Source organism: Kwoniella dendrophila, chromosome 10 (assembly GCF_036810415.1).
Source record: "Kwoniella dendrophila CBS 6074 chromosome 10, complete sequence".
NCBI classification, from domain to species: domain Eukaryota; kingdom Fungi; phylum Basidiomycota; class Tremellomycetes; order Tremellales; family Cryptococcaceae; genus Kwoniella; species Kwoniella dendrophila.
The window spans coordinates 529,389-540,590 of record NC_089485.1 but is presented as its reverse complement, the minus strand read 5'-3'; the positions used below and the strand labels follow the sequence as shown (position 1 = coordinate 540,590).

General features: G+C 40.2%; 5 protein-coding genes across 5 annotated transcripts; 2 read left to right on the top strand and 3 right to left on the bottom strand.

The window, feature by feature from the left end:
* Window positions 1-9: 9 nt before the first annotated feature.
* L201_007166 (uncharacterized protein) lies at window positions 10-1,002 on the bottom strand (the record flags this gene model as incomplete). The annotated part of the gene is made up of 4 exons (XM_066222877.1): window positions 10-197; window positions 267-747; window positions 822-863; window positions 922-1,002. The coding sequence occupies 4 exons, from the start codon at window positions 1,000-1,002 to the stop codon at window positions 10-12; spliced, it is 792 nt and encodes a 263-aa protein (XP_066078974.1).
* Window positions 1,003-2,623: 1,621 nt separating this feature from the next.
* L201_007165 (uncharacterized protein) lies at window positions 2,624-3,320 on the bottom strand (the record flags this gene model as incomplete). The annotated part of the gene is made up of 2 exons (XM_066222876.1): window positions 2,624-3,027; window positions 3,194-3,320. The coding sequence occupies 2 exons, from the start codon at window positions 3,318-3,320 to the stop codon at window positions 2,624-2,626; spliced, it is 531 nt and encodes a 176-aa protein (XP_066078973.1).
* Window positions 3,321-3,984: 664 nt separating this feature from the next.
* On the bottom strand, window positions 3,985-7,376 carry L201_007164 (uncharacterized protein; the record flags this gene model as incomplete). Its single annotated transcript, XM_066222875.1, has 14 exons — window positions 3,985-4,114; window positions 4,196-4,500; window positions 4,554-4,678; window positions 4,740-4,833; window positions 4,891-5,010; window positions 5,073-5,261; window positions 5,316-5,431; window positions 5,483-5,690; window positions 5,746-5,839; window positions 5,896-6,164; window positions 6,218-6,282; window positions 6,338-6,798; window positions 6,850-6,924; window positions 6,991-7,376. The coding sequence occupies 14 exons, from the start codon at window positions 7,374-7,376 to the stop codon at window positions 3,985-3,987; spliced, it is 2,637 nt and encodes an 878-aa protein (XP_066078972.1).
* A 354-nt stretch (window positions 7,377-7,730) lies between these two features.
* On the top strand, window positions 7,731-8,536 carry L201_007163 (uncharacterized protein; the record flags this gene model as incomplete). The annotated part of the gene is made up of 3 exons (XM_066222874.1): window positions 7,731-8,252; window positions 8,328-8,385; window positions 8,448-8,536. The coding sequence occupies 3 exons, from the start codon at window positions 7,731-7,733 to the stop codon at window positions 8,534-8,536; spliced, it is 669 nt and encodes a 222-aa protein (XP_066078971.1).
* A 397-nt stretch (window positions 8,537-8,933) lies between these two features.
* On the top strand, window positions 8,934-10,902 carry L201_007162 (uncharacterized protein; the record flags this gene model as incomplete). Its single annotated transcript, XM_066222873.1, has 7 exons — window positions 8,934-9,146; window positions 9,209-9,281; window positions 9,337-9,467; window positions 9,540-9,846; window positions 9,909-10,093; window positions 10,156-10,284; window positions 10,336-10,902. The coding sequence occupies 7 exons, from the start codon at window positions 8,934-8,936 to the stop codon at window positions 10,900-10,902; spliced, it is 1,605 nt and encodes a 534-aa protein (XP_066078970.1).
* Between the last annotated feature and the right edge of the window lie 300 nt (window positions 10,903-11,202).

Genomic DNA, 11,202 nt, shown 5'->3' with positions numbered 1-11,202 from the left:
TGACGATTGTTATTGAGAATGATAGTGGTAGCTTTGATGATGGATCAAACATCTCTGTAACCTCTCTTTCTCCTGTTTCAAATCAACCAATTCATCTTTCAATCTCGACCATTCTTCCCATTCTTGAACCAATTTATCTTTTAGTCCACTTTCTTTGCTTTTCTTTCTCGGTCGCTTGGTTCTCGAACCGATCGTATCTGTACCAATACATTATATATTCAACAAGTATACGTAGATGAGAGATTACTGCGTTTCGTGGGACTTACTGTTCATATCGATATGATGCTTTTGACTACTATCGCATGCACAATCTTTGTCATCGTTGGATACTGTTGGGGCAACTAAATCATACAGAGATGGGATATTTCCTTCTGAGTCAGTAGTCATCGCTGTCATCGTTACAGCCTTATAATTGGCATTGATCCTATCGTTGGTTCCTGTCGAAGAACGAATAGTCTCCTCTTGTGTAGAGAGATTTACGGCGCTTGGTCTATATGGCATAATCATGATCAGAGAATCAGTTCTACGGACAATCCTTGACCGTGCTGAGTGGGTCTTGCGGTCCTCTTGATTCGATGGATGATTTCGTGGTAAGTCCAATATCTCCGGATTGATGGTGTCAGGTCCACTTTCAGCTTCTTCCGACGGGCCATATGGCTTGCTGCCATGTACAGACAATTCATTGATAGAATCTATATCCTCGATTTCTCCAACACAACTTGTAAATCTAGATAGTTTGAAGATATCCTGCAAATACATAGTGGTTCTCAGTTAAAAATGATAGGTTGAATTGACTGAAAATTGGGAGAAGAATTGCTTACTTCACTTTCGCCGCTGTAATTCACCATATCAACTTGTTCATCCTGTATCATCAAATCAGCCAGATTTTCTCGCCTCGATAACACATCCGTTGAAGCTCACTTCGATATCCATCGATGAATCAACATCTGATGATACGGCTTCTTCGAGTATGTAATCAAGTATATCAAACTTTTCTTCCATCTTTGTGATAAAAGTGTGTTTCCAGAACACCTCGATCAGAGCCCCAAGTCGCATGTTATCCCTATATAAAGCCATACAATTGCATTATCCATGAGAAGGCGGTATAAGGGCTACAAAGGATGCAAACACGATTATGAGCTTGAAGCTAAGACCTTGATGAGCGGATATGAGATTCTGAAACCGAATATCACGGATTTCACCGACGAGCGATATGTTATTTTAGCGAAGAGCTTACATCCTTTATCTTTCTTTGGCTGAAGGAAACATTTCGACATGTATAATCTCATAACTGCCTCCCGTCATATGCATGTAAGCTAGAAACATAGCTAATTGGGTAGAATGAATGAAACCTTCCCTTTATTGTTAGTACCTCATTCATTGGTGGAGGATAGTAAGGATTGCCATCACCACCAAATCTACACAGCAAATACACTATCATCTGTTGATCATAGTGACAGGTTGTTATCATTGCATTAGAAGAGACAAAAAACACCTTGCATCTTTTTGTATAAACCATATGTAAATAAGATGCAAAACCTCATAAAGAAGAAGGTCAATTCATCAACATCAGCTTCTGGTAGTCGATGATGACTTCGTACCAGTTCCATCTGTTGTCCAAGGCTTTTCATACCACTCAACCCACTCTTTTGATCGTGGATCAGCTTTCCATTCTTTCAGTAACCGCTCCTCTTCATTCTTCCCGAAGATTGGCTCCACAAAAGACTAATATCGGAATATCAGCGTTATTCAACTAGTTAAGTACTAATACGTGTGCAATGAGAATTGAAGACAAGATATACAGTGTGCAGATCTCTGGTAAAATGTGAACGGGAGTACAATATGTGGTACATCTGAGAGACTCACGCTTCCTGAAGAAGTATTGTTCCTACCGGACGATTGTGAGTTTCTGTATGAAGAATGTGTAGATTTCCGTTCGCTCATTATTTCAGTACTTTTTTCAAGCTTTCAATCAAATGTATGTTCTATATGCAGGTGAATTGGATTGTAAGGGATGTTCTGGTAGGAAAAATGATTGATCTCATAGTCAAAATAGCCGTCTTTTATACCTGATCAAAAGTCTTGAAGGAGGAATACCTCCGAGTTTGCCAAGCGAAATATTTCGTCATCGCCTAATGTCTTCTTGCTCCTTATCAAAGCAAGTGATATGAGTAAACGAGGTAATCCTTTGATGGCGCAGAAAGGCAATATGATGCATGTAAAAGAGTGAAGCAATAAGCTCCTTTCAGGCTCTTTCCCACGCCATTCATTCGTAGCCCTAAGACTTGAGGAATGATAGAGCCTTCTATTGTATTCAGTCCCCGTACCCAGCGTTCGACTGCTATTCTGTGGAAGGAAGAACCCGTCCAACAAAAGTGCGAAAGAAGACGTGGGACTTGTTGCGAGATAATCGGAGGAAGCAGAATTTTGTTTAGCCAACGCTTCCTTCATGCACACAATCGTCGCCATACCACTTTCTGGAGCAGTCATTTGTTGACTTAGTAATGTCAACCCTGACGTGTTCATGATTTCCAACTTGGTCAGATTAGTTTGCATGCAAACTTTGACGTATTATGCATAGAATCGGTATACAGTATATAATCGGTAGAAAACTGTACTCGAACTACTCCTTGTTCGGAGGGTTGATTTCGAACGCAGATCTCAAAGTATCGATTTCAGAAGCAGTATCATCGATTGACTGTTTACACTGTTTACACCTTTCGAGAAGTGATATCAGTCGTTCTCGTTGTGCTTTCTTTGCTTCATATTCTTCCAGCTCTTTGGAATTCTTTTCATATTCATCGTTAGAAGCAACACTGAATGAACTTGACTTTCTTCTACCCAATCCTGGTCTTGTATCTGTTGTCAACATTGTTGGATCATTCTCATAACCTAAAGATGGATTTGAATCTAATTCAGCTCTAAAATCTCTATAAATCTTTTCCAGGTTTTCATCAGTCATATGGTCAGGATCATTCATATAAACAATAAATCTTTTAGCTGCATTAGTTGTGGCTTGAGCTGGGTCTAACAGAGCGTCAATTTCAGCTTGTGATTTGAACGTTGGTCCCTCGATGTATTCGAAAGATTTACGTTGTAAGGGATCCTGTCAGGTTGAAACAGAGTTATAGTCAGCTTGTGAATATGGACTTGACCGATGATCACACGACATGAGCGCCTCTTTATGATTCACAAGAGCAACTTGCTAATTTAAGGATTGCCTGGAATGCCTGTTCATCTTCAAATGGTTCTTCGTCGTAAGATTGTACGTCCGCGCTGGAAAGTTTAGATAATGTATCGATAGAAACTTGTTCACTCATATCGGATACCTGTCTGGTGCTGTGCCTTTTGTGAGATAAATAGGTAAGAAGAGCAGTGTCTTAGCTGAATTCCTGTTGATTTTGATGGTTTTATACCATTTGAGCTTGTTCGGTCTCCATCGCTGAGTTACATTCCGTGCGTCATCCTCCAAATAGCTCATCTTCAGTCCACAATATTCAACTCCGCTTAACAAGTTTCATTCATCTCATCCTTTATTCCAAATCGCGGTCATATCGATCAGAACGAAAAATATTCCTCCGTAGTCTTTCCTGACTTCACTTTTGCTTTGAGAGAGCTTTAGGGTGAGGTGTTCCGTATTATTTCCGCTCGACTCCGCTAGGGTCCAGATCGTCCTGTAAATGAGTCAGCACCAACTCTGAGGAGTTTCACATCATGAGATAAAGATTGGAGGACTATTTTATGAAAGGTTGCGAAATGTTTAGCAAGTCAGTCAAATCTGCAAATGCCGAGTCCTATTTGATCCTTTGTTATCCGTCTGAGTATCGAAGTAATTATATTAGGCGTTACAACAATTTGCTTTGCATGATATGGATACCAAGTTCGAAGCTGAAAGATTAGTTATACTTCTAAACAGATATTTTACGTTTTATCACTATTTTATTACAATATTCAGCTACAATACACATTCATAAGACCGATTACCTATACACCAGTTGCACGTTGTTTTTTGATGGCGTCCATTTCTTGTTTTCTTTTCTTGAATAACGAATGTTGGTCTTTTCCACTACCACCTGATCTCTTATTCTGTCTATCTTCTCGAGATAATTCCTTGCTATAAAAGTGGACAGTCTGATCAGCTAGACTTATAACATAGTACAGGTCGAACAGCTGGATGATAGACCTGAGTACTCACTTTATGGATTTATTCTGTTCTCTATAACTCAAATTCTGACCACCTGATAAATGCTCCAGAGGTGCTGTGAATCGTTGAACAGCAGGCATCGAGCTCGAATTTGATAACATCGGTTGTGTACCTGCAGGTCCCTTCATATGTTTACCATTATTCAACCTCATATAGTGATCGGCTGTTTCAGCGGCGGCATCACCAGTATTTAGAACTTCTTCAAGTAATGATATCTGTTGAGCTTTGGTGGGAAATACTAAGTTAGGCATTGATTCGAGACCATGCAATTCCGTTATGACTTTGAATGCATAACCCTATAACAAATAATCAGCTAAAATTTTGCACTTTCATACAAAGCATAGCTCACCTGATCAATCAAGAAACCTTGCCGCTTTGACGAGTAATACATCTCTTGGGTATCTTTCGATACAAGAGAATAGAAGAACGCGTTGAACCCTTCATCGTTTCTTCGCTTGGCTCGCAAAATACGTCCTAATATCGTTTGCAAATGTGAGCTGAATAATATGGCAGATATGTGTAATGGCCAGCTTACCTAAACGCTGTGCTTCTTGTCTACGGGAACCGAAATGCGACGATATCTGAATTAAGCATGTAGCTTCCGGCAAATCAATCGATGTATCTCCGACCTGAGGGCAAGTGAACTGTCAGTGACGCAACAGCCATCCAACTGACGTCTGACTTACTTTGGACAAAAAGATAGTGTTCAATTGGGGATCATGTTGGAATCTCGACAAAATTCTCAATCGTTCTCCCTCAGGTGTACCACCGTGAATAAAGGATTTACCAAGCTTCTTAGCATAAGCCTATTAAAGAAGACCGTTAGCTGGTTGTGCGTGATGAATTTACGACGCAACTGATAGCTTACCTCCAAAGCGAACACATTATCTGAGAACACAATGACTTTATCTCCTCTAGTCTCATGGTAGTTGATCAAGAACTGAGCCGCTTGTATTTTGTTGGGATTCATCGCATGTAGCAATATTCGTTTTCTTGAGGGGTTTCGTAGATATTCTCGGTAGAACTCAGGTGTCATAGGACACCATACTTCAGCACACTGAGAATGGATCAGCTTAGACACTTCAATGTAGCTAGCTATAGCTGAGCTCACTTGTACAGTAGCGATATGTCCATTCTTAGCTAAATCCATCCAATTTGCTTCATATAACTTTGGCCCTATCAAATAACCCAAATCACCAATTCTATCGTCCTCTCTAACAAGAGTAGCTATTTCAAATATATCAGCCTGCCGTTGAGGTTCTTCACGGAATAGCTTACCTGTTAATCCCAATTTAGCATGAACCTTGAAGTTATTGATACACTTTCTGAACATATCTGCCGGAGCGACGTGTACTTCGTCAAGAAGTAAGAAACCCCATTCCCTCGAACGTAAGAACTGCATCATCTTTTCGGCGTCGTGTGCTCTTTTACCAGTTTTTGCAATCATCGAATATGTTGATATGACGATACCAGCTGGTGTTGTAAACTAGAAAGACATATCAGCTGTCGTCTTATACCATCATCTTGGTTGGCTGGCTCACCATTTCTTTTTCACCCTGTGTGAAGGCGCATATCTGTCTCTCGGAAATGTTAGAGAAATGAAGGAACTGTTGTTTCCATTGTGCAACAGATACTCTGTGAGAACGAAAGAATGAGTTACTTCTCACTTTGTGAATGGGATGTTGACTCACGCTGAAGTACACAGTACCAAAGCACTCTTCTTAATTGTACAAGCTGCAGTAATTCCGACTAATGTTTTTCCTGCACCACAAGGCAATACAATAACACCTGATCTAGCACGACCATTACCGAACATTTTCGCCAGAGACATTTCTTGATACGGCCGAATAACGGTCATTGGCTTGAGCTGTATATCTAAATTTGGATTAACAGAATCATTTCTGAAATCGTACTCTTCCAGTGCTGGTAAATCTATATCTTTACATCGTCTTCTTACATCCTACAAACCAATTGTCAGCGCCTTCACATCACATGTGGATTCGCAATACCCACTTCCATCCGTGTTCCAGCTACTTCGAATGAGTGGACTGCATCATCCTCATCATCCATCTCATCGGCTGTTTGGTACAAGTCAGCTATAGACGTCGAATCTGCGATTGTGGAATAGCTTACCTTCTCCGATACCAATAACAGCCCCTATTAAGGCATCATTATCTCTACTTGATTGACCGATAGCGTCCGCTTCAATTTCACCTCTTTCAGCTCGTCTAGCTTCTTCAGTACCTGGAATCGCATAATCTCTTCTGGGTCTAGCAGTTTGTTCAGCTCCAAATACTGTAGGTCCAGCTTCGATCTCTCTTGTTACTCTACAATCTCTGATTATCTCATCCGACATCAATCTTTGCAAGAATTCCGGTACACTTGTTTCTAAGAAATATCTATTGTCCTTCAACACCAATCTGACCTTTCCAAATGATTCAGTCCATTCTTCTATCCTCTCAGTCAGCTTTCTCGATAGCTGTGTTTTCGATAATCTAGATAATACTTCTATAACTACTTTCGTTTCCAATCCAATTGACATCGCTGAATGTAGTGATGGCTTCGTCACACGATATTCGTGTACAAGTGAAGGACTATGGCATACGTCAGTTGGCGCAATCATAATCTTGTATGAATTAACTGACCGAGATACGGGTTCTGCTATCGCTATCAAGAAATCTTGCGCCTGTTTTGCGAAAGGAGCAAAGGCTTCAACAATGCTGATGGAGATTTGTGTGATATTAGTCTTCAACTTGTCGTATGAGACAGGTAGGATGGATACACACATATTTCCTTTATCATCAACCCATAGCGGTCTTAATGCATGATCGGATTTCAATTCTTGATTTGACAGGTCTATACCACGTTTACCTATCATACCATCAAAATAACCTTCATCATCTTCATCTCCCCCGCCCACATCAAAATCATCTTCCTCTATAGGTCCATCAGCAGGATGAGCTACACCAACATCTTTTGCACGTTGTAAAGCACTCAAGTTAATCTTGATCTTTGGTGCACCAGCTTTTTGTCCACCTAAAACCTTCTTTGATCCGCCTGCTGCAAGACCAACCTTTCGTTGTCTTTTCTGAGGTACATATTCTTCTTCACCTGATGAAGGATCTGACTCGAAGAAATCCAACGAAGATGCTGGTGAAGGTGATCGACTCATTCTGTATGTTTATCTATGAGAAGAGAAAACGACAAAGATGACCTTTACCCTTCTAAGTACAAGAGGGATAAAGATGAATAAGAACAAGAGGATGAGAACAGATTATCTGATAGAAGACGTCTTTAAGGCTAAGTGAAGTGTGAGGTAATTGACGTTAGCTATTTTAGCTATTTGAGTGGCAAATCCTAACCGTATTTGATTCCGTCTTCAGGGAATGAGATAGTATCCCACGTGGGATTGCTTTTATGTTTTTGAAGATTTCATGTCCACTCTGAAATCAAACTGTTTTTAACGGTACACAGTAAGATATCATTCTCATACTTCTGTCATCCGAACCTACAAACAACAAGCATAATGTCAGCACCAGTACCAAGAGCAGCTCCAAAAGCAAATAGGCGATCGAGGAAGAGAAGAAGAAGGCAGGATTCTGTATCCTCTTCCTCATCTTCAGATGATTCCTCAAGTTCAGATGAAGATGTTGTACCTCCTAAACCCGTTGCTCAACCTATACAAGTAGACGGTGCTTCCTCCTCAGCTTCCTCGTCATCTTCGTCCTCTTCTTCTTCCTCTTCCTCAGATTCATCATCAGAGTCAGACAGTGATTCAGATTCCGAATCAGATTCAGATGATGATCAACCTAAAGCTGGACCATCAACTTCAACATCAATAATAACGAAACAAGCTAAAATACGTACTCGATATCCTACAAATTCACCTTCACCACCTCCTTCAGATATACCGTCCTTCTTAACAGCAAAGATGAAAGGCAAAAGTACGAACATAGAAGAAGAAGAAGAAAGAAGAAATAAATTCAAAACAGTATATATGGATAAACTCGTTGAAGGTTTTGGTGGTGATTTAGAGAAGATGAGAGAGGTAAGTTTGCGTTGGGTATATGACACTACTTATGATATATTTAAAGCTAATATGAGTACCACCTGTGTTGTTTAGGCGGATCCTACAATGGGGCCTTCCAGATTACAACTTCTTATTGATTCTCTAGCAGCAGGTAAGCTTTTCATTGACTATTGGCACAAACCGTCGTGTCAAGCTCACAGAATCTTTCCGTAGGCATTGACATATATAGCGATCCACAAAGGCAGAAAGAAGGGGAGAAGAAAGATGAAGTAGATGAAGTTGGTTTACTTATAGGTCAATAGTATTTTTAGCTTCACACTTGGATCGCTGGTCTGAGGCGGTTTCTCGAGTCGTTTTCTCATTGTTGTGCATATACATTATAGTATACTGGATTATCTTATTCATGCATTTACATATGATCATATTGTCATTGAACTGCCGATATCTCTGCAGCCAGGCGACTTTTATACTGAAACTTGTAGATTGACTTGCCACCTACGCAATGTTCACAACATGAAACGTTAACACGCGTCACATTATATTTCCCAAAAATATTCAAAATCAGTATCAAAATGTTTGTTTTGCTACATAATTCATAATATCTCCAAGATCATACATACACGTAGGCGAGCTATAGCAGAACTTATAAAACAGTCATATGAAGGTCATTCAACTGTAACTTAGCAAACATCAGGGATAATGCCTTTACTCAGATCATCAACACGACCAACTGCAGTTCAGTGTTTTTTCTGTTTATCACCTTCATTACTTCCACCTCAATCGTCGAATTTCGCTTCTTCGTCAACATCGACGTCGAAGAGGGATGTAAAAGGTAAAAGTAGAATAGCAGAAGTAGGATCAAAATGGAATTGGCAATGCGAAAAATGTCGTTGTTGGATTATCAGAGATGAGGTAAATTCAGATTATTTATATGATCATACAACAATGAGCTGATACACCAGTCAATATCGTAGAGAGGGGAAATGATTTCCGATTTGCCAGCTATGCATGACACCGCCTTCAACGAACAGTCATTCTCTCTTCGAGGTAAGCTCACCAATTACCATATGTATAATGCTTAGCTGACTTGATCATATACCAGCTACCCCATCTTCATCACATTTACCTTCGTCGTCTTCATCCTCTTCCTCCACTTCACCATTTTGTCATAGTTGTCTAGCGAACCAGACATTAATTATGAATATGCTGGCCAACTACTTGCCTGATGACGATGTAAGTGTAATATTTTCAAACTTAGGTGTATATCTACCGGTTTATTTGATGACTGCTGGTATAAAACCGTAGGATCCTTCTTATCCAATGCTTTATAACGAATTACCCAATTATATCGCCAAATTGCAATCACGCTATCCACCAGTATGTAGGAACTGCCAACCCGCTGTCGATGAAGCATTGAGGAAGTCTGATCATAGAGCTCAAGTTCAAGCTTGGAGTTCGGCCTTAGATAGAGGTTTCAAGTCTACTCATGGTGTCAAAGGTAGCAACGACAGCCGTGATGGTAGTGCAGGAAGATGGGAAGTGATAGTCTGGAGGATAAGAGGGATTTTATGGTGGATTGGACTAGCGTTAAGCATACTGCAAGGGATACTAGGTGAGTCAGCTTGTTTGAAACTCATGCTGTGAGGTCAAGAAAGCTGAATATGCCTATTATAGCAATTGCTTTTCCCTCTCATCTGCGAAGCATAATCAGTGTGCAGCTCCCTTACATACCACCGATACCGATGTCAATCTTATCCTTCTATGTCTTGTCTATAATATGGACAGCATGGGATCCATACTGGCTGAAGAAAGAGAGGAATAAGAATAAAATCAAAATAGAAGGTAGAGATGTATGGGTTGTAAGTCGAATTCTATTGTTATTTACCCACTTGCGTAGACTGATTGAACGCATTCTTCGTAGCGAAATATGCTATTGATAATGGTATTACGGATCATTGGGAGTACTGCGATATACGTGTCTTCGCAGAACGAAGGACCTCCTCATGTGTCCTTGAAAGTTATACAAGCGGTGTTTACTGTCGAAATAGCGGTAAGTCGGTTTCGCATGGAAGAAAGGTGCGATAGCTGATAATATGTTTAGCTCCTTATTCATGCTTTGATTAGTATACGTATATCCCAGCCCGTATCTATCAAATTAGTCAGACCTGTATCATTGACATCGTCTCCTGCTGCGAACACACCCATATATTCTATATCGCCTCATCCTTCTACACCAAGCGGCACGTCGCCTTCGTATCAACTGCTACATTCACATTCTCGACCTGGTAATTCAGCTAGTGCCAATCCGATATTTGGTCAACCATCATTACATCAACCTGTACCTGATGTTCCTGTAGAAGGCGAACCAATGGATTGGGAACCGACTCGAAACGCGTCATATCAAAGACCGTTATTTTCACCTGAAGATGAAGATGTAGAAATTCACTTCAGTAGTAGTCCTCAAGCGAAAAGACAAAATTGGGATAAATTCGGTACGAATAAACAAAGAATGTTTTATAATCAAAATGAGACTGGTTTAGAAAACTTATTGGCCGGCTGGGGAATTGATAATTCAGATAACCATATAAACAGTAATGGTCAAAAGAGTAAAAATGCTGATAATAACGGTAAGATCAGAAATGATTGGAAAATATGGAAGATGTGGTAAAGGTTGTAGAGTACAATCTGCTGTTTCCTATATCGAAACAGAGATGAAAAAGGATGCCTACCTCGGTTAACCTTGTAGATGTACGTGTATTACCAACCTGAATTTCATTGATGCATTGCACGATCAGATCTAGTCAATCCACGCAGCGATCAATCGATAACAGAAATTGTCAATATGTCCATTTTGTTCTCAAGAGCCTACATCTCTACATGTTCAGATTTGGCGAATCCATTGAAGGGTCAAATGGATCTAGCTCCACGATCGCCGTATAGAAAGAAAGGTCGACTTCCTGTCGCTCAT